The sequence below is a fragment of the Eptatretus burgeri genome, chromosome 9 (assembly GCF_056783735.1).
Source record: "Eptatretus burgeri isolate ZD-2024b chromosome 9, Ebu_testis_v1, whole genome shotgun sequence".
Classification (NCBI taxonomy): Eukaryota; Metazoa; Chordata; class Myxini; order Myxiniformes; family Myxinidae; genus Eptatretus; species Eptatretus burgeri.
Window position 1 is genome coordinate 83,182,914 of NC_140969.1, and position 26,806 is coordinate 83,209,719.

Here is a 26,806-nt window from a genome sequence, read left to right on the forward strand (position 1 = left end):
TATGCATGCGTGTATGTGTGTGTGTGCGTGTGTGTGTGTGTGTGTGTGCGTGTGTGTGTATGCATACGTGTGTGTGCATGTGTGTGCGTGTGTGTGTATGCATGCGTGTGTGTGCATGTGTGTGTGCATGTGTGTGCGTATGCATGCGTGTGTGTGCATGTGTGTGCGTATGCATGCGTGTGTGTGCATGTGTGTGCGTGTGTGTATGCATGCGTGTGTGTGTATGCATGCGTGTGTGTGTGTGCGTGTGTGTGTGTGTATGCACGCATGTGTGTGTGTATATGTGTGTAGGCATGCGTGTGTTTGCATGCGTGTGTTTGTGCGTGTGTTTGTGCGTGTGTTTGTGCGTGTGTGTGTGCGTGTGTGTGTGCGTGTGTTTGTGCGTGTGTTTGTGCGTGTGTTTGTGCGTGTGTTTGTGCGTGTGTTTGTGCGTGTGTTTGTGCGTGCGTTTGTGCGTGCGTTTGTGCGTGCGTTTGTGCGTGCGTTTGTGCGTGCGTTTGTGCGTGTGTTTGTGCGTGTGTTTGTGCGTGTGTTTGTGCGTGTGTTTGTGCGTGCGTTTGTGCGTGTGTGTGTGTGCGTGTGTATGTGTTTGTGCGTGTATGTGTGTGTGTGTGTGCGTGCGTGTGCGTGTGTGTGTGTGCATGTGTGTGCGTGCGTGTGCGTGCGTGTGCGTGTGTGCGTACTCTATATAAATGCAAGAGCAAACAATTATCCGTCGTGAGAGCTCTCATTATACATAAACCTGAAAGAATGTTACAATGTGGAGAGAAACGTGGCATGGTCATTCATCGTCTCAGAATATGAGAATAAGCGAAGAACCACAGAATGATGTCGACATGGTTAACTTGCCGTGCCACAAGGAATCAATGAACGTTCGACAGATAATTAATTAACTGTACTCCCTGAGAGGAATTTATTGGAAAGTCTGAGTCATGGATTTGATCGACATGAACCATCATTACACCGCGGTGCTCCCAATGAGGTGAAACAACAATAAACTGAAGCGATTTTTAAAATAAAATAAAAACATTGCAAAACTAGGCCTTTAAAACATCCCAAATGAATTTACCCGTATTTGTTTTAAGAAATAAGGACAGAAAGTGTGTAAAACAAGAATAATTTAAATCACGAACCTCGGCTGTGAAACAGGCCTCAGGCTCTGAGGTGCACACAGGCCCCGGTTTCTCGTCTCAGGAGAGGATCTCCCGCTGCGGATGGAAAGGTCTGCTCGGGGTTTGCTAGTCGGGATGGAGATCGGGTTTACAAGGGGTTTCAGTGTCGCGCAGACCAGTCACGGGCCTTACCTAGGGCCGAACGCCGCGACATCGTTAGGAAAATGGCGGCAAGAAGCGGGAACCGCCACGTGAGGGGCGGTGCATCACGTGACCCGCCAAAGTAGTTCATCAATCCCCAAAAGTTGAACAACGAATTATGATTCAAAACATCGAACCAACACCAACATTAGCCGGCTTTTTGGTCAGTGCACTCACTAGCTGCTCTGTCAGATGCTGTCAGACATGATCCCAGGTCTAAATCTTCGGTATCATTTTAATCAATGGAAAAGGTACAATGAAGTCTTCTATAATGTCTTTGTCGTCCATTTGACACATTCTTCCCCCGACAATGGATTTATAAGGAGGTTCACCTTACCCACAATGCACCGGAGGCGCTATGGGGGGGGGGTGTACTGCATGAAGCGTGAAATGTCAAAAATCGAACCAACAACACTTGTGCACGTCAGATTAATCAAGTGCCCCTCACTCTGCGAGAGCAGCGAGTGAAAAAAAAAAAACGAAAAATCTTGTGCGGTGTATAAATGTGATTTTTGTGAAACGAGAATTAGACTTCCTTTCTTTCGTAACAGAAAATGTAACGCCGAAGTTCTGTATTGTATGTACATTTGATAAAATTTTTAAACAATCAAAACCAACATCACAAAATGTTGAACCTCTGGGGCGAAATGCAGTCGAACAGTCAATGGTGGTTCTTCTTCCGAAGATATTAGACATGAGGAAGAAGAAGAAGAAGAAGAAGAAGAAGAAGAAGAAGAAGAAGAAGAAGATTGTTTACGTCGACGCGGTACCCGCTTCCGCGTCGCTGAGTTGGTGCATCCGACAACGTACTTCGCAGCAGCTCCTGCCTTTGTGCTTTTAAAAGCTTATTTTCTCTTTCTCTCTCGAATTCCCCTTTCCTTGCTTTTTCCTTTCGGCCACCATGGCAGCGTGTGGGTTCTTCGCACTGAATGTATTCTTCATGCTCCTTCATTTTTCGCACAGCTCCTTGCCAGGTACGTCACTCCCGTTTACCTGGTTGTGAAGAAGTGTGTTGTTAGGCCCTTCGTGCGTGGGGCCCTGTTCGTGCATCGAGCGGCCCGAGTTCTGCTCGTTTTGTCTGATTGAATGGTCAAGGCTTTGTCCGCTTCAAATGGCTTGAAGCAAAAGTGAGATGAGGGAAACGACGTTTGGGAAGAATAAGAAGAAGAAGAGAAAGAGGAAGAAGAATATGCTTTAGAAGAGGAAGAAGAAGATGCTCTTCGAAGAGGAAGAAGAAGATGCGATTAGAAGAGGAAGAAGAAGATGCGATTAGAAGAGGAAGAAGAAGATGCCAGTCGAAGAAGAAGAAGAAGAAGAAGAAGAAGAAGAAGAAGATGCGATTAGAAGAGGAATAGGAAGAAGAAGAAGAACATGCGATTAGAAGAGGAATAGGAAGAAGAAGAATAATATGCTATTGGGAAAGACCGAGAGGGTTTGTGTCGATCACGAAGGCAGGTGTGGGGCGGTGTTAATTTAAAGGTAGTAAGCGTGGGTTAACGAAAGGGAGGTCATGTTCAACAAGTTTATTGGAGTAATATGAAGCAGTGATGTGCTACTGAGGAGGTTGTTTGCCAAGGTGAGGGCTTGTTGAGTGACCTGTCAGGTAGCCAACTGACTTGTCAGGAGGTTGCGCCAACACTGTAAAGGAATTTAGTGAGGCCTCATCTGGAGTATTGTGTCCAGTTTTTGTCACCACATCTGAGGAAGGATGTCGGTGCAGTCGAGATGGTTCGGCGTAGAGCGACGACATTGATTCCAGGGCTGAGTTAGACTAGGCAGTTGAAGGAGACAGGACTCTATACATTAAAAAAGGAGGTGATTGTGTGAGGATCTGATGAAGGGTGTGGACCGAGATGGGTGGAGTGGAATTTTTCAACGTGGTAGACAATGATAGAACCAGGGGCTAATAAAGCTTGAGGGTAAAGAACATGGGAGTGAGGACAGTTTTAAGGGAGGGGGATCTTTTGGTTGGAGAGTGAATAGTGTATGGAATGGTGTCCCTGGGAAGGTAGTGGCAGCAGAGGGGGTGGATAGGTTTTAAATTTGGATTTGGTAGACATCTGGATGACTTGGAGATGGAGTATGAGGATATTGGCAGAACTTGTGCGTAGCTAGTGTGTGGATAGGTGATGGTTTCTGGGATTGGTGTAACACGGGCATGACGTGGCCCATTGGTGGATCTCAAAATGTTTCTTGGGCATTGGACGCATTCTGGAACCCTGGTTTACTTGTTAAGCTTGCTACCTGTGTGACATACAAAGGCACTTTAATACCTTGTGTTTCCGAGTTCCTCCACTCTCGTAGTCAACATTGGTTTCTCAAAGGAATGTTTTCATCTGCCCTCTCAGCTGAGGCTGAAGGGTTCCAAGGCAGCATCTTGGGTCCAGCCCTATCCCTCTTACAAGTGATGCGATTGAGAAATACTTCATTTTTTTTCCTCGTTGCAGATAACTCGACGTTATATTGCACTAGCAAAGGCACCTGCACTATGTGCAGATGGACAGGAGGATTCCAACGGTCTGCAATATGTTGGGGTTGCTACCAGTGGGGCCGATTCTATCGACAGACAGAACAACTGTGTGAAATGCATGCATGCTCCTTAACTCCAAAACCATGAAACCTATCAGCCTGAAAGTTTGCATGCACACTAAGGGAACTCCAAGGAAGTGCATGAGTGAAACTGGGTGTTTGGGTTCATTAGAACACCCCTTTTGAAGATGATTTCATGGCCTTGTTTAATTATATCCTTTATCAGGCGATACTCTGCTACCTCGCTCTCTGAAGTCTTAAGGTGTATCCTGGGTTACCAAGCTGGGTTCTGAAGGCGCCATGTGTTTTTGGCTTGCTCAACCTCACCTTGACTTGGAACAGGCCGCAACGATTTCTTAATGATAAAGCGCTCAAAATGTTTTTTTTCGCTTTCCTTACTGATATCTGCATTTATATATATGACCTGTATTTATAATGGTCGAGTTATTCATGTTTAAGTTCGAGCCAAGCTGATGGAGTTGCAGGTCAGACCTCAAATATATGCAAGGCCATGCCAGTTTTCTTCTAATAAAGATGTCTAAATGAATTTTTTTCACAGAAGTTGTGCATTTCACCACATGCTTGATGTTATAAACTGTTGGATTACATAAGGATTGTACATGGATGCTTTCAACATGATGTTTTACGACGTGGGAAAGTATTTTCTCAAGAGAATGTACTAAAGCTGTTTTTTGCTTCGAGCGGCCTCACATTTATTTGAACTTCAATTCAATTTCTGTTTTCACTTTTTACATTCGCTAAGGGCCCTGTCACACCTTGACGTTTTAGCCAGTGTATGGCAACGTATAAAAATGTATGTAAAATGCTGGTGTACGCTGAACTATTGATGGTTTTTTTTTCCAGTTTTGGACGTATGCGTAACATGCACAGAACGTTTCGATAACTTTATATCAACGAATGCTTCGCGTGTTGTCGGCATTTACAACCTATGCCCAACGATAGTCTAACTTATGCATAGCGCGGCAGAGTATCGCCGAGGATGACGTGGCGTAGCCTATTAAAAGGCTGACGCTCAACGATTTAAATCATAACCGCACTAGAAATCGAAGTGTCAACATCACCGTCATATCGAAGAAAAAGAAAAAAAAAATAAACCATGGAGTCTGGAACACTGACGGGTTCCTCCTGTGAAGCCAATTTGTATATACCAATTCCCCTAAACGCTGCCAATACGCCATTATACGGTAGCTGTAAGTTAGAAACACGTTCAGTAAGTTATGTGGACGTCAATATGCGTTGGAGATACGTTACATATAGGTTCAAAGTACGTTACTCATAGGTTAGAAATAAGTTTTGGGTATGCTAAACATTACTTCGACGTGTTTCGACTTATGAGTAACTTACAAGTAACGTGTGTCAACGATTGCATAACTTACCTACAACTTATGGCCAGCGTATGCGGAATGTGTGAGTGCTGAACTTCAATAGTGCTGAACTTCTGGAATGTTTTTTTTTTATTCCTAAGTTCTTTAAGATCATTATTTTATGAAAGTTGAAGTACAGTGTCGATGTAAACACTGCGTGGGGGTATCATGTTTTATGAACTCTGCAGTAATTGTTCAGCCTGGAGGAGGTATGCGCTCCACCAAGTGCCGTTGTTGTTAAACCTGTTTTGTTTTGTTTGTTTTTTTTTTCTTCGATTTGATTTTGTTTTGAATGTTCCATGATATTCGTGCTTATTTTCATCCACGTAACCGAAAATCCTTGTCGTTCTTTCTCCATACTTGGTATCACGCAAGAATCAACTGCTTCTTTTGTGTACTTTATTTGAGGACTTAAAATACCACCAAGCTCCTTGACCTTTGTATATTTTCTCCTGTAGTTCGTTTTTTGCTCGCCTGTTCGAAGAACAGAGAGCTATTGCGATACCCCCGGCGTGAGCGTCAGCATCAGCGTGAGCGTGAAAATGTTAGTTTTTGGTGCAAGTTATTTCCTTTCTAATGTTTTTATCTACCACACTATTTTTTTACTGATTACAATATACAAATACATATATTGCTTTTAAAATTATTTTGATCAGACTTCACTGCAATGCTTTATAAAAAATATTATTCGACTAGTCTTTTAAAAATGATAAATGTATAAACAGGCGAGCATTGGGTGGCTTTGACACCAACTCTCTGGTTATGATTATATACAGTATGTATAAATGTATATAAATTTTTTTAATGTCTAAAATTGCAATCTGATAGTGTTCTGTTGTCACGTCAACTTATCTTTGTGTTTGTATACAATATTTTTGTAGTGCAGAGAGGAGTGAGACAGGTGGTATTGTAAGAATGGGAAGGGTCCACCTGGCCTAGCATTGTGTGGTTACCAGTTATAAAGACTGTGTGTAATACAGTTGTTGTTGATGATCTTTACAGTTAAAGTATTTATTTTGTTGTGATTGCCCCTGAGGGGAGAATGTAACTTCTTGATGCAAATATCAGAAGTTAGATCATTAACTTTGTGAATTGTAATCTTTCAATGTTCATACGTTTTAAAATTTATTTTAATTTATTTCCATATTCTGATTCCAGCTGCCTTTGCTTACATACTTGGTTCACCTTTTCCGATGCATTTCCCTTCCCACACCTCCATCCCCATTGATTTCATAAAGGACTTCTGATTTGTGTTGATTTGGAACCATCTTCATGTTGACGAGCCTCATTGGAAGGAGGTGTTATTTATTATTAGCAATAGCACAGTATCTGCCCTATGGGCGACCTTGTTCCATGCAGGCAAAACGTTTTTCTGACATACCTTTATTTGGGTGGTGTATAGGCAACTGTCAGCTGCCCTCAGTCATTCCTGAAAAAAAAACAATATAAATAAAAACTAACCAGGGGTTACATGCTGAAAGCCAAAACATACCAACTGTTTGTACTTCAAAATCCCTGACTGCACTGGAAAATGTGGGTACAGGAATGCTGCACTGCGAATGAAGACTTGTAATACTCCCCCCCACCTGGAGGGGGCGCTACATGACACACATTTACATAGAGAATTTGTGTCCCTCCCACCCCTCCCACCCTCCCCTCCATCGCAAATATAAAAACACTCATACACTAATTGGGGTTATGCTGATCCAATGTAGCAAGTCTGCATGGAATCGGCCCAGAACTGTGAGAGTAGCAGCACAACAAACAAACACCAGTCTGAATTATAGTAAGGATTAATTATCCTATCATAATTGTGAAATGTCCTATTCCTAAGAGAGGATGATCACCTGTCTCTGTTATCATCTGAGCTCAAGCGTTTGGACGTCGGTATTGCAGCACTCTCTGAGGATTGGAGACCGGATTTCGGCAAGATCATGGTGGGTGGTTATACCTACGATTGGTCTGGTCACTCTGATGGTTACCATACCCAAGGAGGTGCTGTAGTTGTGTCCAATAAGCTGACTCCAATGATAATTGAGGTAATACCGGTCAGCGAGCGTATTATGAGATTAAGGATTCGTCACTCCTTCGGTGTCATTTCCCTGGTCTCTGTTTATGCTCCGACTGAGGCAAGTGATCTCACCGTGAAGGATGCATTCTACGCCCCGCTCGAGTCTGTGGTTGATCAGTGCCTCAGACGAGATACACTTCTAGTCTTGGGGGATTTCATTGCATCAACTTGTGTTGGTTGATGTGTTGGAGACATGTGTTGGTCCCCATGGGTCAGGAACTATGAACCAGAATAGCACTAAGTTCCTTGACTTTGCAAGAAGTCATGGACTTGGGGTGGTCGGTTCATGGTTTCAGCGCCCACAAGCTCATCGCTGGACTTGGTATTCCAACGCTGGTGGTGTGGCAAAGGAGATTGACCATGTCCTCGTTGATGGTTACTGGAGGATGATCCAGAACTGCAGGGTCTACCGGAGTGCTCAGTTCCTCAATACTGACCACTGGCTTGTTGTAGCAACTCTAAAGCTGCACCTTAAATCCTGGAGAATGGTACCATCCCAGCCTCGGCTGGATGTTGGTAAACTCAAGGATGAGAGGGAAGCTGAGGAGTTTGTGAACAAGCTGAGTGGAGATTTGGGGGGTGTTGGTGCTTTGGGAGGTCCTGAAGAGTTGTGGAGTACCTTCAAGACCACCGTCCCTGATGTTGCCGGTGGATGTCTTGGAACTCACCGCAGGGCAAAGAAGAATTTTGTCTCAAGGGACACTGGATGCCATTGACCAGAGTCGCAGGGCCAGGCTGAATGGCAGAGCTGAGCTGTTCAGGGAGCTGAGGCATAAAACTGTACGTGCGCTAAGGGTGGACAAGGAGGCCTATCTGCGAGGAATCTGTGAGGGGGTAGAGCATCACCTGTGGTCAAGTGATTCTCGTCCCGCTTACAGGGGAATTCACACATTGCGTTCATCCAAGCCCATCCCTCGGAGGACTGAAGTAAGAGCAGAGAGTGGTAGGCTCTTGACAGAGGAGTCCGAAGTGAAGGTCCGCTGGGCCGGTTACTTCGAGCGGTTGTATCATGCTGATCCAACAGCTGTCGAGTTGAATGTCAGGGGTGTTACAATCCCTGTTGCTGACCCTCCATTCAACTGTAGTCCACCTTTCGCTTGTGGAAGCACAGGCTGTGGTGAACCAGTTGAAATGGGGTAAAGCTCCCGGGGATCTGTGGCATCCATGCTGAACTTCTCAAGGCTGGTGGAAATGCTGCACTCGTGTCGTTGCATGCAGTTCTGTGCTCTGCCTGGAACACAGGCATCATTCCAACTGACTGTAGGAGGGGCCTTGTTGTCCCTCTCTGGAAAGGGAAGGGTGATCGCCAGGACTGCAACAACTACCGAGGGGTGACGCTGCTCTCAGTGCCACACAAGGTCTTTGCTCGGATAATTATTGAGAGGGTTCGCCACCATCTGCTTGAGCGCCAGCGTCCAGGGCAATCAGGCTTTACACCAAAGAGGTCAATGATTGACCGTATCCTTGCTCTTGGGGTCCTCACCGAATGCAGACGAGAGTTTCCGCAGGGGCTGCTGGAAGCCGATATTGATCTCTGTAAAGCGTTCGATTCAGTGAATCGAGATGCCCTCTGGAGGATTCTTGGTCTTCGTGGGGTGCCACCAAAACTGAACGATATGATGTCTGAACTCTACTCTGGTACTGAGTGTGCTGTGAGATGTGGTGGTACCATCTCTGGCTTATTTCCAGTTGTTGCTTTGGTTCGTCAGGGTTGTGTACTGGCCCCACACTTTTCAGCACTTTTATGGACTGGATTCTCGGGAGGATGTCTGAGAGATCAAGCTGCGGTGCCTCGTTTGGGAATGTCGAGATCTCTGACTTTGATTTCGCAGATGATGCAGTCATCTTTGCAGAGACTTTAGACATCCTTTTGGGGGCCCTTGAGGTGCTGAATGAGGAGTCTGAGCCGCTGGGATTACGGGTCTCCTGGGTCAAAACTAAGATCCAGGCTTTCATTGACATCTTGGATGCTGCTGTCCTGTCTGTGCCTGTTTGTGGTGAGCATGTTGAGGTCGTGGAGCGATTCACTTACCTTGGCAGTGATATTCATGTCTCTGCTGGTTGTGAGTCAGAGGTCAATAGACATCTGGGTCGGGCCTGGGGAGTCGTGGATTCACTGGATAATGGGGTGTGGCACTGCCGGTACCTGTGCGGGAGGACGAGAGTCCGAGTCTTCAGGTCCTTGGTACTTCCAGTCTTGCTCTATGGATGCGAGACTTGGACTCTGACGAAGGATCTCAGACGGAGACTTAATTCCTTTGTTATGAGGTCCCTTTGGAGAATCCTCGGCTGTCGCTGGTCGGACTTTGTGTCCAACGAGCGGTTGCTGAGAGAGGCTCAAATGAGATTTGTTACCTGCATAATCCGTGAGCCTCAGCTGCGGCTGTACGGACATGTGGCTCGTTTTCCTGACACTGATCCTGCTCACCAGATTCTCTCAGCGAGGGAGTCTCGTGAGTGGAGGAGGCCAATTGGCCGACCAGGTGCCTCGTGGTTGCAGCAGGTTTATCAGCATCTCAAGGAGATGGGATTGGCCAGGCATCTGCCTGGGGGATGGCCAGACGGAGGCCCTTCGAGTTCCGGCGGAAAGTGGACGCAGTGACGCGCTGCTCTGGTGCATGCTCCCATACCTGACCTGACCTTCACCATTGAGAGATAGGGCTAAACTAATGTTTTGCACGATATCTCAAAACGTTGTGGACAGATTCGGATGAAACTTGGTGGACATGTTGGATTTGTCACAAGGACGAATTGATTCAATTTTGGTGAAGATCTGAATCCGGATCTTGATATGAGAATTACTTAATTTTATAGTGATTCTTCACCAATGAGAGATCAGGCCAAAAACGATATATAGCATGATATTTCAACAATGTATTGGTCCCGATATGTTCTCGTGGATCAGGCGTTACATGGTGGAGGTATGCGCTCTACCAAGTCCCCTTCAAGTTACCTCTGCCACCGAAGATGAAGGAGGTTGTTTTCACCCATTTCTGTCTGTTTGTCTCTTCATCTGTTTATTTGTGTGCAGGATATCTCAAAAGGTTGTGGACAGTTTCGGTGTGTGACAAGGACGAAGTGATTAGATTTTGGTGAAGATCTTGATGCGGATCCGACTACAGTACTAGAATTATTTGAGTGATTCTTCACCATTGAGAGATCGGGCGAAACCGATACAAAGCACGATATCTCAAAAATGTTTTGGCCCCGATATGTTCTTGTGGATCAGGCATTACGTGGTGGAGGTGTATGCTCTACCAAGTGCCCTTCCAGTTTTACAATGCAATTGTAATGATACGTTGGATTGATTGTTAGTGGTTCGTCATTGATGACTCACAACCGGAATATTTGTTGTAAAACATACAGGTCTGTGGTCTTGAATTGCTCTATTTGCAAGGACTTTGAACCTGGGTGTTGGTACTTTTATTTTGCCACCACAGCACCCCTTCCCCTTCCTCAAATAACAACCTTTCAAACCTGAACCATTGTTTGGCATATGCTGTTGTCTGACAGACCACTGTTTCTACACACCTTAAAATGTGCTCCCCTTTTGTGCCCCCACCCCTTTGACAAGGTCAGAGACTGGAGACATTAAATTGAGGTTGAGTATGAGGTCCTTGTTGTTTTTTAAATGTCTTCTTTTTGTTTTGTTTTTTATTGATATAATTTTTTTGTTTCGTCCTGAAAGTGCTGAGCAGTCGCCGTAATGAACATGTTCTTATAACTGGCATGATTTACCTGACTCTTAAAAACCAACAAAAATTCCTTCGTCGCCTGGTCTGCAGGAGATAATTGCGTGGTTTGTACAATGTGCTGTAAGATCGTCAGCGTTAGACATGAAGCGTATTGAGTTAGTTGTTTGGAACCCAAAAAGGAGGGCGGAAAGGGTATACACAGACTTGGACGAGCTTGCACTTTGCAGTATATTTTTGGTGTCACGTGAATGTAAGATAGGGGTCACTCGTGCCAAAAACGGTCCACAACAAAGCTTGTGCACAACCCTCCTCCCTCCCCCCCTCTCTATTCTCTTCCCTGTGTGTTACATTATTAACATTTGTGGAATGATAAACTACTGGGTGCTCTTTGTTTTGTATTTATTATATAGTATCATTTATTGTATTGCAAATGTCTTGTAATTGGAAACTTAAGTGGGATGTGAAATTCCACAAGTTTCACGAAGCGGCAGGGAGTACTAAAGTTGTATAAATTGATTAATTTTAACTTTTTTTTTTTAAACTTGATTTCTATTGAATTTATGAATTGCTAAAATGGATATCATGTTTGTTGTTTTCATACACATGTGGTGAAAGCTTTTTGATTCCCAAAAATGACTGATGACATCTTTTTATCCTATTGTTGCGGCTGTGGAAATTCGCAGAACACCATAAAGGTTCCTTAGATTAGCTATGCCGGTAAGTGAGTGTTCAGATAGCTTTCACCACCGTTGTGTAGAGGGTTTCTTCGTGTTCGCCAGGCTGCGACCCTTTGAGATGATGTTTTTCTTTATCGTTATTTTGGACCGACAGCACGCTACGGCCCTTTTCGCCCCCAAAAAAATATATATATATATATATGAGTCCGAGAACGCGGGGTAAAGTCCAACAAGGAAACCTGCGCTAGTGCGTGGGTTTTTGCACCCCTCTGCGGCGCCAAGGCTGGCACGAGAAGCGGCGAGGGACTCGCTCCCGATTGGTGGATGCACGGCGTGGGGCAGAAAAAGGGGAGGAACCCCTCTTTGAAAGAAGGTGGAGCCGAAAACGGGGTGGAGCGAAGGGCGGAGCCCCGCGCTATTTAAGGCAGACCGCACGCGAGGCTCCCTCTCTCTCTCCCTCCCTCTCTCTCCCTCCCTCTCCCTCCCTCTCGTTCTTGGTCTCGTTGGTGCTGGTCCACCTCTTGGAGCCTCTCTCTTCTTCTTGGTTCTTGCTCCAGCGTTCTCCCTGTGGTGCATGATTTCTTCCCCTGTCTCCCGGTGGCCCTATGGAGCGACCTGTTGTTGGAGGCGTGGGCCGGTGACGAGTCCGGGCGACGTATCGGAGACGTGGACTGAAGGCGCAGCTCTGCCGGCTGTGTGGCGCAAACCTGCGCGTCTGGGCGAGGAGCGCCGGAGAGAGCTTTCCAGCCATGCGGGAGGCCCGGAATCAGGCGCCTTCCGTGGGGACGGGGCGTCACCGCCGACCACCGAGGGGGGGCAGGTAACCTGCATCAGTCTCGTGGGCCTATTCGGTCAGCCAAGGCTCACGGCCATAAAGGTCCACGGACCCCGTCTACCTCCCTGCCTATGGGGAGGTCTTTCCTTTTGTGTTTGTATGACTGCTGTGGCGCCGTGTCCCTATAAGTAGACCTGTGTAAGTGACTGTACATTGCTCGTATTCGGTGGTAACGCTTTCTATTTGTTTCTTGTACATTGCTCGTATTCAGTGGTGACGCTTTCTATTTGTTGCTTGTACATACGTGCTTAGTTGTAATAAATGTCCTTGCTTGTAAAATGTATCCCGTTCGTTGCGTCCTCTATACCCCATTGAAAATGCCATCTTGCTTCGTGGAATAATTGGTTGGGTTTTAAACAGCCGGTAAGGAGAATCAGATCTGTCGAGGTTGGCGATAACACCTGCTCGGTTATCGCTGTAGAACAGAACGGACCACTTAAGCGGTTCGTGTCCCAAGCCGACCTGCGGCGAGGTACGGCCCCTCGGTAGGTTACCCGCGCGAGTACTTAGGTATTTCGATATTCGGCGAGTGACCCTATTTTACGCGGGTAGAATGCGGACTGGGCTGTGGTGAGGTTAAACAACCACTCGTGACTGGTTCCTGGCGATGGTTCCAGGAGGGTCACGACTGAATTGTCTGTCCGGTGGGTGACGTGGCTGCTATTGGTGGAAAGCAGCTGATCGCACGCGGCTGGCGCAAATTCGTAACACTATTTAAAGGTGTCTCAAGTAGAGGTTTGATACATTCACCTCTGCATTCATGAAATGTACTTGTTATTTTGTTAATTTCTTGTTGAATTGTCTTGTACTTTGTTGCCTCATATCGAATGAATCGATGCTTGCTCTGGCTCATTTGTGAAGTCTTCCTTTGCAGATGCCTGCATGCTTGCCTCTGAGACTGGCCCATGTCGTGCCAGTTTCATACGATTTTATTACAATCCTAAATTGGGAATATGTACCCAGTTTACATATGGCGGTTGCCAACCGAATGGCAACAACTTCCAAACGATTAAAGACTGTCAGGATTTCTGTGTTGAGCAGTTGGAAGGTATGTACGCACCCTCTTGGCTCTGGTCACTTCCTCTTTTCTAAAGTGCCTGAATTGTAGTTATTAACATGATGTTATATAATTGGAAGGTTTGTGCTGGAGTGCTTAAGAGCTGAATACGAGGTCCGTCTAAAAAGTAACGGGACTGAGCCTGCTGTGGTCCACTTACACAACTTGAATGAACAGGTTGCGTCAGTCTTTCGCAACATTCCAGCAATATATATGATTGGTGATTGTTGACTGCGCTCATTGTGTGATTTTTTTTTTTTTTACAGGTCGTGCTTTACACGTTGTCTAGTCTGAGTCATCGCGCTATGAGTCGTGAGCAGAGAGCCAATCTGAATTTTCTTGCCAAGCTTGGCAAAACACCTTCCAAATCCTTCGCAATGCTGCAGCAAGTCTACGGGGAAGAAACGACGTCACGTCCACGTGCATTCGAATGGCACAAGAAGTTCAAAGAGGGACGGGAGGAGGTTGAAGACGATCCATGGTCTGGAAGACCTTCAACGAGCAGAACGGCAGACAACATCGAGCGTGTGAAGCAGGTGGTGTATGCAGATCGTCGACTTCCTGGTGCGGAAGATTGCTGAGGAACTTTCCATCAACAAGGACACTGTCTGGAGCATCATCACTGAAAATCTCAATGTGCAAGGTGTGTGCAAAGATGGTCCCCAAGCTGTTGGCTGAGGACCAGAAACAGCAAAGAGTCACTGTCTGTCATGACATTATCGAGCGCCTCGAGGACGATCCAGACATACTCGGGAGAGTCATTACTGGCGATGAATCGTGGATATTCGAATACGATCCCGAGACCAAACGGCAGAGCCATCATTGGAAAAGTCTGGCATCAGCAAGACAAAGAAAGCAAGGATGTCGAAGTTGAAGGTCAAGGTGATGCTCATCGCGTTTTTTGACATCAAGGGCATCGTCCACTTCGAGTTTCTACCACAGGGTCAAACAGTGAATCAATACGTGTACAAGGAGATCCTCCGGCGTCTCATGAGATCAGTCTGGGACAAGAGGAGGGATCTGTGGGAGAAAAACGCCTGGGTGCTCCACCATGACAACGCCCCTGCTCAGTGACCTGAGCATCCGACAGTTTCTGGCGCAGAGGAATGTGCCAACTCTGGAGCAACCCCCGTATTCGCCAGACTTGGCCCCTTGTGATTTTTTTCCCTATTACCTGAGCTCAAGGGGAGCCGATTTCCTGATGTGGAGGCCATCAAAAGGGCCGTGACGACAGAGCTCCGGAGAATTCCAGAAGAAGCCTTCCGGGGGTACATCGAAGCGTGGAAGAAGAGGGTGGACAAGTGTGTGAGACTGGAGGGAAACTATTTTGAAGGAAACAAGCTGTGATTTCAATATATTTTTGGGAATAAAATTTTTGTGAAGTCAGTCCCGTTACTTTTTATACGGACCTCGTATATTCATGTAAAACACAGGATTTGGTGTACCAATGCAGACGTGATGGATTGCGTAGATGCAGAAGGGATAAACTAGTGTACGAGATGGGATAAATCCGACACTCCATACTTTTGTGAAAGTAAACCCAGATGGAATCCATATTGGATGCTGTGGAAATGGCAGTCACATGCGGTAATTGTGGAATTGATGGCAAGCTTTCCTACGAATGAGGAAAGGAGAGTTGGAATGGATAGTTGCGAGTTTATCGATGTTGATGGAAATGGAGGTTTATGTGTCGCCATTGTTGGGTCAACTATCCACCACAAACATTCGGTGATTTGTGAAGAGGTGTGTGGCAAAGTATCTCAGAAAGTGAGGAGTGGTTTATATGGACAATGTGCAGTGAGGAATAGAAATGACATGGAATGCAATTTTCCTGTTGCTTCCTTCTCTTGCTTTAGTCCATAAGTGATCCCATTAATTTTTTCAGTATCTTGCCTTCTTGCCTTTATTGACTGTCATTCATTTCCAGGATGTTGACAATGGTTTCTTGATGCGAGTAAGATTTGATCTTCAGACTTTCTCCATATTGTTGTTTGCATTATCTTTGAAGGTGATGGCGGAGGTGAGAAAAACAACGTTGACCAATTTGAGAAGCAAGTTTCACTGAAGAACATTCCTGGTAAGCTACCGTCGACGGTGTACCATGTGACCTACAAACGAGCTCGTTTGAGTGCCGAGAGTCGGGTGATTTAAGGTTCATTGAAGCAAATTTTGAGGAGAAATTGACACATCTTGTATGCGAACGATGCATAGCAGGTGATTAAAAACAAGATGAGGAGGATTATTACAATTCTGCAAATTTAGAAATGTAAAGAAAACCCTTATCCTTCACGATACCCTTCCTTCCGGCCTGACTAGTCTCCTTGGAGAATTTATTTGATTTAAAATGTGTGAAAAAGTACAGGTGTGTTAAAAGTTCCTGGTTGGAAGTGGGGATTGGTACAAACTCCACTGAGTTTGTACATTGGTGTCCCTCACTCTATTGTTGGTTGTATAACCACCCAAACTGGTTTTTGTGGCCAAATTCCCTCGAGTCCGCCTGATCCTTTTATTCGTAAAAAATGTGGAATATTAAAATACCATGAGCAGACTCGGTCTATTGTACAATACTACGAGAACACTCTGACATGTCCAAGCCATTGGAATTGTTCTTTCCGTGTCCCATTTGTAAAATAGATGCTGAGTCCCCAGTTTCAGGCCATAAAGACAAAAAGGTTAATTTTTTAGTTTATTTAATAATTTGACATTTGCAATGCTTTTTTTTGCTTGTATTCCAGCTGTATGTACCCAGCCAGTGGAAGTTGGATCCTGCCGTGCATTAATGTATCGTTGGTACTTCAATCCGGAGACCAGAAATTGCAGCCTGTTCATATATGGTGGTTGTCACGGCAACAAGAATAACTTTGTCTCTCGTGAGAGTTGTCACGCAGTCTGCTCACCTTCTGACCACGGTACTATAGATGAGTAAATCTTTGAGGTTTATGATGTCACCATTCCTTCATTGTTTTAATCTTTCACCTTAAGGGTCAGATGTTGTGACCACTTAATGCCTGCTCGTTGGCTCCCTCAAATACTTTATCTTCAATGCACATCAATCTCTGATTGTGGATCATGTTTTTGTTTTTCAACGGAGAGGTCGAGGAGGGTGGGAGATGGGCATTGCAAAAGGAAAATTTTAAAGTTGCATCGAGATGAGTACGAGTGAGTATAAAGGGGAATAAGCTAAATGTATGCAACATGTCACTACCACCTGTGCGTGTGCGTGAGTGATTTCAAAACACACTTGGGCCACAAGTGTGCCTTGTTGACCAGGTCTTCAGTCGAAGTCCTCAGCACCAACCTTGATACGGTCACCTGAGGTGGGCCATCATGGGCATATGTACCCCAACCCCAAGTCGGCGAGAACACAAATTGCAACAAGAAAAAGAGCAATCGGAGATTGCAGACCTTTGCCAGGACTGCTTTTGTGTGGCAGTTGTGTACTGGGGTGTTACATAATTAATAAGACATAATTAGAACTGCCACTTTATATCTGCTGGCAGTGATGACCGGGTACCAAGGCGTCCCACTTTAATCGGACACCTGACCCATGACGTCTCTCTGATTAGCGTACCCAGTCTAATGGACTGGGTAACCTATTGTTTTTGTTATGTTTATTTGTTATTTTTCTTTTTCCGCCGGCAATTTGCGGGCTTTTTCTCTTTAAAAATTATTTTCTCAGGAACACTAAGTCTGATCGACATGAAATTTTCACCATAGTATGTATCTTTTTTGATAGCATACTAAATTGATAATTATGACGTCGTAGGTCATGTGGTACGGGCGCCATCTTGAAAAAAACCGATGAACTTTGGACTTCTGTATCTCTGAAACCGTGCAATGGAAAAAAATCTTCGCTTCATACATTTTAATGAACTCCCCATGGAGAACACAGGTGATTTTTCGTGACATCATCGGTGAAGCGGTATCCCGGTGAAAATATCAAGTAGAACGCTGCATGGGAAAAATCTGAAATTTCTTGAGCGTCATCTACACAAAAATTCACCGTAGAAAAAAATTATAGTGACGTCATCGGTGACTTGGTTCGACAGCCATCTTGTTTTGAATTTTTTAATATTCTCCAGAACGGCTGGACAGATTGAGGTGAAACTTTACACACTCATTCCCCATGACGTCCGTTTACAAGTTTGGTCATTTCTTATTGATAGGCCACATGGTTTGGTGGCCATATTGAATTGACCTTAAAACCTTCAAACATCATCTTCTCCAGAACGGCTGGTCAGATCATGGGAAACTTCAAAAGTGTATTCTGCACGCGTAGGGGATATAAGTTTGTTAATGAATAATTGATAGGTCACATGGTTTGGCAGCCATGGTGGATTCAAGAATTATATTAAATAATGTTTTCTCTGGAACCACATAACCTATTGAAGCGAAACTTGGCAACTGTAATCTGCCCCCATGCCTGCATATACGGTAAAAATTATGATGTCACAAGTCACATGGTTTGGAGGCCATCTTGGATAGAAAAACGCACCTTGTCCGATCAACACGAAACTTAACAAGCATAATCCACTTCCCCATTATAGGGAGAATTTAAATTTATGTTGTAATGGGTCACATGGTACGGCAGCCATATTGGATTGAAAATGAATAACTTTAAAAGTCTTCTTCTCTGAAACGGCTGAACAGATCGAGGCGAAACTCCACACGTATCTCCATGACGAACAAAAAGTTCTCTCTCCCCCCCCCCCCCTTATGATGTACGACACATCGTTTGACAGCCATATTGGATTGAAGGGAAAATTTTAATAAATGTTTACTCTGGAACTACTCAATCAATAAATGTGAAACTTCAGTTTTATGATGGAACAGTCATGGGGAATGAAGGGTTTAAATTTCAACTCGATCGGCCCCATGGTTTGGCATCCATGTTGGATTGAAGGAAAATATTATTTAATGTTTACTCTGGAACAACTGCATCAATAAATGTGAAACTTCAGAGTTATGATGGAACAGTCATGGGGAATGAAGGGTTGAAATTTCAACTCGATCGGCCCCATGGTTTAGCAGCCATGTTGGATTGAAGGGGAAATATCAAGTAATATTTACTCTGGAACCGCTGTCAATGATATGTGAAACATCGGTTTAAAATTTCAACCCGATCGGCCACACGGTTTGGCAGTCAGAATTATTTAATTATTTGAATCTGAGAACTTTTAGATTTTTTTTTAGATCCTCATGGAGGATCTCTAAGTCTTACTCACGTTGTTGTTCTTCATCTTCTTCTTGTGAACTTTTTTGTTTCACAGCCTCCAGTTTTCATCGAAACTTCCTGAAACTTGGCATATATATGTAAAAATACCCTGCGCAGACAGTAACTATCTCCGATTTTGAAAATTCCTCCTCAAAAAAAAGTTGACGTCAAAATATCTCCGCTAATGGAAATCACCTAAAAAATTATCTCAAACTCGGCAAGCTTTTTGAATTCTGTTTGCGGGAATCGAACAGGGCATTAGCAGAGATTAATTACCGCACATATGATTCATCACTATGATGTCATATCAATTTTTATGACGTCATTCCTATATTTTGACATTTTTTTGTTTCACAACCCAGAGTTTTCATCGGATCTTCGTGAAACTTGCTATGTACATGCAGAAAGCCCTCGCGCTGGCAGTTACCATCTCAGATTTTGGAAATTCTTCTGAGAAAAAAAGTTGACGTCATAATATCGCTGCTAATGGAAATCGCCTATACCATTATCTCCGAATCTAGGCAAGCTGTTTGAATTTTGTTTGCAGGAATCAAGCCGGGCATTAGCACAGATAATTTATCGCAAACCTGATGCATCACAATGACGTCATATTCGTTTTTATGACGTCATCATTAAGAGGACGAGGATCTTAGCTCATTCTCATTTGAGCTTGTTTTCAGAAGGCTCACTTGGCTGCACCTGCATGTGTTTGAGGGGCAGGAATAGCAATTCAATTGATACTGACAATGTCCCCAGGAAAAAGGGCTCACTGCATACGTAATAAATAGATTGAACACTTTCTGCTACTCGGTTCGGAACTCGTCAGTCCCACGCTGTATCGAAGTAGGGCTGTATTTGTATCGATATTAAATAATGTTTTCTCTGGAACCACTGATCCTATTGAAGTGAAACTGTGCAACCATCATCTGCAGTAGATCTCATGTTGTATGAAAGGCGGACGTCTGGTTACCCGGTCATCACTGCCAGCAGTTATAAAGTGGCAGTTCTAGTTATTATTATTCATCATTCAATTGAATTCAGAATGGGATTAAAATATATTCAATTCAAATCAAATGGAAGACAAAATCGGTACAGTCCTGCATTGGAGTAATCAGAAGGAGCCAAAACAAGAAAAAAAAAATCAAAGATGAAGTCATCAGGAGGAACCTGCGTAGGATTCACATTTCAGCCGCTCTTCCTCTACCCTCAAACCCATCCAGGCACAGCTAAGTGATCCTCATTCAAAAATAAGTCTGGCTGCCGGACAATGTGTCTGATTAGTGGAAATTTAAAACATGTATTCCCAATCACTACGAGATCATAAATATGGTTTCACTTTGATTGTTTAAGCAGTTTCAGAGAAAATTTTGTTTAATATTTTCCTTCAATCCAATATGGCTGTCAAACCATGTGACCTATCAATTACTACTTAACAAATTTTTACACCCATGGCTTGAACATTTGTGTGAAGTTTCCCCTCGATCTGTGCAGCTGTTTTGGAGATTTTTTTTTATATAGGTTTTAAGGTAAATACAATATTGCTGTCAAACCATGTGAACCTTTTGTTTATGGATAGACAGTCATATGTATAAAGGTTTCGCCTCTAATCAGTTCAGCCCTTTCAGAGAATTTTTTTTATTTTTTAAATTAAAAAAAAAACAACATTGCTGCCAAATCTCGTGTGTGAATGTCATCAAATATTTTTTTTATTATCATTATTTTCTGTTGACAAATTTATCCTTACATGACCTGCAAAAATTTTCATACTGATCGGATCTAGTGTTATACGTATGCAATTTTGATGGAACGAAGGCACCTATGATCTCGTTAAAAAATCACATTCCCCATGAGGAGTACTTGCCACTTACCAAATTTCAATTTTTTTCTTGGTGCGGTTTCAGAGATAGAGGTCCAAAGTTGTTCTGTTTTTCCAACATGGCTGCCACACCTTGAGACCTTCCTTCCATGTTTGTGATGCTTCATCAGGATGAAAATTACCACACTGTGGTTGTATGCAGGCTTGGAGCAGTGCCAATACATCCAACAATACAATACAACTATGCCACTGATGTTGTGCCCCTATTACCAGTACACTGGTACTCATTTCACCAACCTCAGAAGGATGACAGGCTGAGTCAACCCCACCAGGTGTTAATTCAGTGGCAAACGGGACTCAAACTCAGGGCCCTAAGATCCCAAGCCAGCCACCCAAACCACTAAACCAACACCAAGCTTTTATTGGTTTTAGACCAATGACCTACGATGGTCATAATTTTTTATTTTTAGTATGGACTTATGATGTCATAATTGTCATTGAAACATTCTACATGAGGAGTCACTATGATGGTGAAAATTTCATCTTGCTGAGAAAAACACATGTTCTGTGTGGACAAACATAGACAAACAAACACACAAATGAAAAATCACTCATCGAATGACAACTTAGCAAAACAGCACAAAGTGGAGCGCATACCTCTACCAGGTGGAACAGTTTACGTTTTGTCTCCCACTGATGGGCTGGATCTGAACCAAAATCCAATCCGCTTGGTCTTGTCACCTATTCAACTCATCCACCTTGGTTTGTCTTAACTTGTCCACAACTTTTTGAGATACAGTGGTATATTTAGCTTTGGGCCCTATCTATCAATTTTAGAAATTCGGCCTGTTGACCTTTTGACCAGAAAATTAATTGGTCGTTGAATTCAACGATCTGATATGAAAATGCTCTTCAAATTTCAAGTCAATCGGATGAAAATTGAGGATTTTAGAAACAATAAAAAAATTTGGCCTCTTTTAGGTTGACCTTGTGGCCTATGTTGACCTTTTGACCTATGGTAACCTCCAAAGTCATAGGTGGTTTAATTCACTGACCTTTTATGGAAATCCTGTTCAAATTTCAGGTCAATCGACTGAAATTTTAGGATTTTAGAAAATCGAGCTTACTTGGCCAATTGGACTGTCGACCTTTTCGGTCGACCAAATTTTACAAAACTTCATTGAATGACTGTCACAGGGTTGGTGACATTAATCTCTGAAAATTTCAGTACGATTGGTTGAGCGGTTTGGGCTGGAGGTAAGTGGACAGACAGACAGACAGACAGACAGGCAGACAGAAAGACACAAACAAACTGAGGCAATCAACATACTTATCAAAAACAATATTTTTGCCAAGTAACAAACAGAACCCAATGCAATACCCCCTCCTCTGGTGAGGGTGATGACAAAACAACAGCTTCCACTCCCAGAATCCACAGCACTGCAAATGTATACTGGAGCAACCAACCATCAACCCCAACCTAACAACATGGACCACTCAACAGCAAAACACACAAAAAAAATCACACACACATACACATACAACCAATTGGCTTCATAACACACTGCTCAAATTGACATCCATCCAGGCATCTCTCACTCTCTCTTCCCCATTCAGTCACGACCCCTTTTAGGGATGAAAAACCACCACCCAATCAACGTCGACCTACACCGTTCGATCTGCTTCTATAAATTTCCTCAAACTCTAAAGTGAGCCATTCAAAGCAACCTGAGCCACTCTTTCACACATCTTCCTTCTTTCTGTTCCACACACTCCAAGTTGAGCAAGGAATGCACAAAAGGAATTGCCAATATTCTCACCAACTTCTCACCAACCCTTCTCCCGACACTCTGCCTCCAGCTCACCATACTTTCCTCTCTTCCTCTCGTGCACATTGTCTATATTATCTTCCCAAGGTACTGACAATTCCCCAAATTTGACATGCCTTGTTATGACTGTCAGGCCACAACCTTGTCACACAAATCTCCTCCAGGAATACCATCTGTGGCTTTAGGTCTGCCACCACATGCATTTGGCAGACCTCTTGTCTTGCACCTTTTACCACCTGGTCCTCTTTCACAAACACCTCTATCCCATGGGCCTCCACTTTCTCAATCTCATCACCTTTTGTACAAGATCCACATTGATGATGAAATTGATCAGAACCTCCAATGAAGGCAACGGTTGACATTATCATGTCGCGAATAGTAGTTTTTGAGGAAGGCTTTTATGGTGTTGATACTGTTGTGGGCCAGGGGTCGGTGGCGAGAACGACCACTCGGTGGGGAAAGCTTGCGTCGTCTCCCACCAAACTCCCCGGAATTGTAGGCTGTCGCTCGGATAACTCCGCCAGCCAGCGGGTCGTTTAACCGACCGTGGTCGCCAATATTTCAACCGCGTAGCGTCGGGTCTATTTGTCTATAACCAATTTACCTAATTAACTACGCGATTTCGACTACCGGGGAAACCACGCCCTCTGCATGTCTTGCTCGAACAGGGTCACTCTACCGACTGCGGTAGAGTTCCAACTACCGACCACCAACTCCGGTTCTGGTGCAGCCGAGCGGAAACGCCAAAGTCCTGCCGGCTTCAATTGTCCGATTACCGGGGATAAAACCATGCCTGACCAATTCAAGAAAGGACGGAAACAAACTGGGGACATTTCTAACAAGTTTTATTTTCAGTAAAAGACAAAGGCAAGACTTAACGCGAATATGCAAGCAGTATTTACAATGTTCCAAAAACACATTCAGTTCTACTTACCAGACGGGCCCACACGCAGACACACACACAAATGAAAAGAAACCCAGAGTTCTTTATTGGACCCTCGCAGCCGAGGAGAAGGACAAGCTGGGGGTCAGAGTTCGGATGGGTACCTGGCCGTCGGAGAAAGGGGGTACTCCGTGCTGCGGCACCTGACAATGGTTGCTGGTTTGGTCCCCAGTCGCACGTGTGGGACTCGAGGTTCATGGCGGAGCTTGGGTGTGAATGGCTGGGGTCCACGGAGGGGGGTCGGGGTTGCTCTTTCCTTCCTTGTTGAGGGCTAGCAGACGCGTTCGCCACCTCGACGACCTTCTACTCAACCCTCGTGACAGCCCTCGTAACAACCACTGTTACCACCCCTTCGTAACAACCTTCGTAACAGCAAAAACCCACCAAAACTCTGTTCTCAGAGAGTGCTCGGGGATTTTTTTTAACCTTCCTCAACGAGGAGGGGTCCTTGGTGAAACGCACCTCGCTTTCCGACTGATTGGACAGGGTCCTATGGGGTGCCCTTCCGGGGCGGGGCCTTGGCCCCTGCCGGGAAACCCCAGTCACTCTTCCACACGGGTTCATACTTGATGAGCAACAGTATCAATGTTGCAAAGGTCGTCGTGAAAGAGCCACAACGTTTGTGGGAGCTGAGAAACCGGAACCGCGAGATCTTGCCTTGGCACATCAGGGTGCGAGAAGGCAGCTCGTTGGTGGTGGATCATGATGGGCTGAGGGGTCATGCAGATGGGATGGTTGTTAGATGTGTGGCCCTAAATGGAGTTCTTTCATCCCCTCTTCCTGTGCAGGCTGGAGTTCCTCAAGGTAGCGTTCTGGGCCCTGTTCTTTTTCTGGTTTTCATCAATGATCTCTCGGACTCTCTGGAAAATCCTCAATTTCTCTTTGCCGACGACTCCACCCTCTGCCGTACCATCTGTCATCCCTCAGACAGGCAAGCAGCAGCTTCTTCGCTCACTGCAGATCTGGATAAAATCACAAACTGGTCCAACACGTGGAACATGTCTTTCAATCCAGACAAATCTCACACTCTCACTATGTCTCTTTCAAAGGACCGTTTACAAAACCCCCCCATCCACTTTTTCAACAATCCTCTGGAAGAAGTCTTTTCTTTCAAGCTTCTAGGTCTCACTATCTGCCATGACCTTTCCTGGGAAAGTCACATTTCCAACCTCGCCTCAAAAGCCAGTCGCCGACTGGGAATCCTCCGTCGTGCTAAGTCCTTCCTCGGCCCTCTTGAGCTCCTGACCACTTACAAAGCTTTTGTCCGTAGCCTGATGGAGTACTGCTCTCCCCTCTGGGCTGGTGCTCCTGCCTCCCACCTTTCTCGGCTTCACGCTGTCGAAACCAGGGCATTTAAGATCATCGGCATCTCCCGCAATGAAGCTGAGTCTTTGGGCCTCTCACTCAATCACCGCAGGTTGGTCGGTGGTCTTTCTGTCTTCTACCGACTCCTCTCCAGCCTTGCCCCCCTGCTCTCTCTGCGATTTGTCCCCACCACATTTCCACAGGGCGCTCAAGGTCCGCCAACAACCCCCTTCTGGTAAAACTACCAAAATCACGAATCACTGCTCATCTTCACTCTTTCATTCCTCTTTTTTCCCACCTTTGGAATAAACTTCCTCACTCTATTCTTTCCCATTCTTCCCTCCAGGCTTTCAAAACAGCTGTTCACCACCACCTCTTATCTTCCCCCATCCAAATCCTCGATCTTTTCTACCCTCGATAATCCACCCAAGCCCACTTCCTTCATTTCTCCTGCTTTCCTTCCTGAAAGTCCCTGAAATGTCCATCTTCTCTTCGCCATGTTCCCCGTCCCATCCCCATCCCTCTCCCTTCCACAGTTCACCTAATGTCTGTTCCCCACTGTTTTGTCCCTTCCACTCCCGCCCCTCTTGTCTCATGCCTCCTTGCTGTGAGTTGTGTGTTCGCTCTCATACGAGCCTCGACCAAGGTATACAAAAAAAAAAAAAAAGATGTAACAACCTCACTAAAAGAAACTGCAACGCACGCCTTTGATTCTCCTACTCGACAAAAAGAAGGGGATCTGACTACACACAAACATAACGACATAACTGACTTTTGGGACATCTGTATGTTGAATGCGTATGGTTTCCAGATCCGTAACAATACATTGGGAAATCCAATAATTTTATTTCATTTTGTTTTTCCCATAATAATTTGGGTTTTATCATGAGGCAGTGAAGTTTTGGATTCTAAAAATTGTACCTCAAGTACAGACCTTATTCTGCTCTTGGAGTTAATTTTTTTAACCACTCGATCTCTTCTGGCTTGGGACAACAAGAACAAACTTGTTCGTAGTAGTAGTAGTAGTAGTAGTAATTGTAGAAAAAAATCTATTGTTGCTGAAAGTAAATAGACACTTTGAATTATCAATGCTTAAATCTTGCTTTTTGAACTTGCAGCAGATTCGACATTGAACAATTCCATGAGCAAATTCCTCATTGTGCACGGTAAGGACGATCTGTAGAAGATCAACTTCACATCTAAAATGCCAATGTCACCACCACCCACCCCACTAACCACATCCACCCCTCTATCTGCTAGCCCTGGGAGTCATCTTCGCTGGCCTCGCTGCGGCCATAGTTGCTTTGCTGCTGTTTATGTGGTTGCGCCGTCTCGACGGTAACCGTGTCCGAAGTCACAGCATCTTCACTGTGCGTCCACAGCCGTCCCCACCACGCAGTGATGACACCGCCTCTCTCATCCCAAACATGGCTTTTTGAACCAATTGAGGTTGTTCGTCTCCAACTACCCGTCACATGATTTATTTAGTTGGGGTTCCCAGTCCAACCCAACAACCGTTCCCAGGGTTTTTTGGGGGGTTTTTTAATGTACTTCTGCATCATTGTTTATTCTAATCAAATGCACATTCCTCTTGAAATGCCAAACAACTTTCTGCCTATTGGCTCCAGATTACCTGCTCGTGGCTTCCTGTCATGCCACGTCTGAAACTTATTTCCTCCGAGCCTTCTATATTTAGCCTTGCTATTCTATTTTGTTGTTTTTTTTTTCTTTCAGCCTTGTTTTTGATTACTGCCTTTTTCTCTCACAATTGTTAGCAGAGTAAATATTTCTACAAATGATTACCTGGTATTGTCACACCATTGTTGAAATTGTTCTTGGATTGATGAGGGGAAGGTGGTTGAGTTGATTTGCCATGGATATAAATTGCTTCGTGCCAATGGATGTATATCTTTGGAAGAAAATAAAAATTTAATATTTTTTCCTAAATACCAATTATGTAATGCATTTGTTACTTATTTTGCTTTGTCTTGGTGTAGAAATGATTGTTATGTTTGAAGATTTGTAACTGGATTATTGGGTAACTTAAAGTGTTCTTCCAACTGCCTTTTCTTTCATTTCCTATAGAAATGGAAGCTCTTTAATAAAGAATGGACTGTTTCTGCCTCCTTTTAAATA

General features: G+C 44.5%; 2 protein-coding genes across 14 annotated transcripts in view; one reads left to right on the forward strand and one right to left on the reverse strand.

The window, feature by feature from the left end:
* The window catches only part of LOC147020469 (uncharacterized), a 53,164-nt gene extending 51,566 nt beyond the window's left edge, over positions 1–1,598 (reverse strand). For 2 of the 11 annotated variants that reach the window (XM_085895814.1, XM_085895817.1), the window contains exon 1: positions 1,134–1,543. The gene's annotated coding sequence lies outside the window, so the exon portion shown is untranslated. Of the gene's footprint in view, positions 1–1,133 lie in introns of all 11 variants that reach the window. The other 9 variants (XM_085895818.1, XM_085895819.1, XM_085895824.1 and 6 more) reach the window with 7 other exon arrangements.
* Positions 1,599–2,003: 405 nt separating this feature from the next.
* LOC147020470 (thrombin inhibitor hemalin-like) lies at positions 2,004–26,806 on the forward strand. Of its 3 annotated transcripts, none has more exons than XM_085895811.1 (6): positions 2,004–2,287; positions 13,380–13,553; positions 15,571–15,639; positions 16,298–16,471; positions 25,789–25,836; positions 25,931–26,806. In XM_085895811.1, exons 1-6 carry the CDS (start codon positions 2,215–2,217, stop codon positions 26,107–26,109), a joined length of 717 nt encoding a protein of 238 aa, XP_085751937.1. In that variant the 5' UTR covers positions 2,004–2,214; the 3' UTR covers positions 26,110–26,806. The 3 variants fall into 3 exon arrangements, with proteins under 3 accessions (XP_085751937.1, XP_085751938.1, XP_085751939.1); XM_085895812.1 differs by having other exon boundaries at positions 25,792–25,836; XM_085895813.1 differs by lacking the exon at positions 13,380–13,553 and having other exon boundaries at positions 2,040–2,287.